General features: G+C 63.1%; 1 protein-coding gene across 1 annotated transcript in view; it reads left to right on the top strand.

Moving 5' to 3' along the window:
• Positions 1-112: 112 nt before the first annotated feature.
• EMH_0096430 (uncharacterized protein) overlaps positions 113-1162 on the top strand; it is a gene marked incomplete at both ends in the record, with an annotated part of 1270 nt that continues 220 nt past the window's right edge. The window contains one exon of the mRNA XM_013502395.1: positions 113-1023. Coding sequence (XP_013357849.1) covers positions 113-1023 — 911 coding nt within the window. The remainder of the gene's footprint in view (positions 1024-1162) is intronic.

The following is a 1162-nucleotide window of genomic DNA, read 5'->3' as shown; positions in this document are numbered from 1 at the left end:
CAGCAGCAGCAACGGCAGTGCGCTCGATAATAACAGCAGCACAGGTGGTGCTGCTGCACCTGAACATGCATGCAGACCGGCAGCGCCCATTGCTCAGCCGTTGCCGCTCCCTATGTACTGCAGCAGCAGCAACAGCAGCAGCAGCAGCAGCAGCGGCAGCAGCAACAGCAGCCCCGCAGTTTCCGTATACTCTCCCCTTGCTGTGTCTCCGCCTGGTCTCTGTTCTCCTGTCTGTGCATACACCCCAGCAGCTCAGCCTCTCCTTAACCCCAAAGCATTCAGTGCCTTAGAGTGCCTGCTGCCGCCCGAAGCCTCGCAGCAGCAGCAGCAGCAGCAGCAGCAGCAGCAACAGCAGCAGCTCCTGCTGCAGCAGCTGCAACAGATACTGCAGCTGCGGCAGCAGAAGCAGCAGCTGCAGCAGCTGCAGCAGCAGCAGCAGCACAAGCTTTTGCAGCAGCCTCAGGCGCTCCTTGCTGCTGCAGCTGCAGCAGCAGCTGCTGCAGCTGCTGCTGAGGCGGCCCTAGGGGAAGCCCCTGATGCTGCTAAATGCAGCGTAGGTAGGGGGCCCCAGGGGGGCCCCCATGAGGGCCTCCAAGGGGGCCCCCAAGGGGGGCCCCCAGGGGGCCCCCAAGGGGGCCCCTGTCGTGCTGCGCGGCGGCAGCGGCGGAGGCCGTGGAGGACCCCCTGGGATCGGGGTGAGGGCAAGGCGGCAGCGTACCCTGTCTCATCACAGCAGCAGCAGCAGCAGCAGCAGCAGCAGCAGTTGCTGCTGCAGCAACAGCTGTTGCTGCTGCAGCAGACAAAGGGAAAGTCCATACAGAGGACCCGCGTGGGGGCAGCAGCAGAAGTGCAGCAACCCCCAGAGGGTAAGGATGCAGCAGAAGGGATGCAGGGCCCCCTCAGCCTATCTGTCTCCTCGAGGCCTCGCATGCAGCAGCCAGCAGCAACAGCAGCAGCAGCAGCAGCAACAGCAGCAGCAGCAAAAACCGAAAGAGCAGCAGTTGATGAGATAGACGAGGCAGTGTATGTAGACAATGCCTTAGCCGTATCACCGCACAGCAGCAACAACACCAGCAGCAGCAACAGCAACAGCAGCAGCAACAGCAACAGCAGCAGCAGCGCTTCCTCTCCCTCGCCCTCTCCCTATCCCTGCTGCAGCTGC

Source organism: Eimeria mitis, genomic scaffold, assembly GCF_000499745.2.
Source record: "Eimeria mitis Houghton genomic scaffold, Emh_scaff9058, whole genome shotgun sequence".
NCBI classification, from domain to species: domain Eukaryota; phylum Apicomplexa; class Conoidasida; order Eucoccidiorida; family Eimeriidae; genus Eimeria; species Eimeria mitis.
Note: the sequence above shows the minus strand (reverse complement) of the source record. Positions and strands in the feature narration are given on the sequence as shown.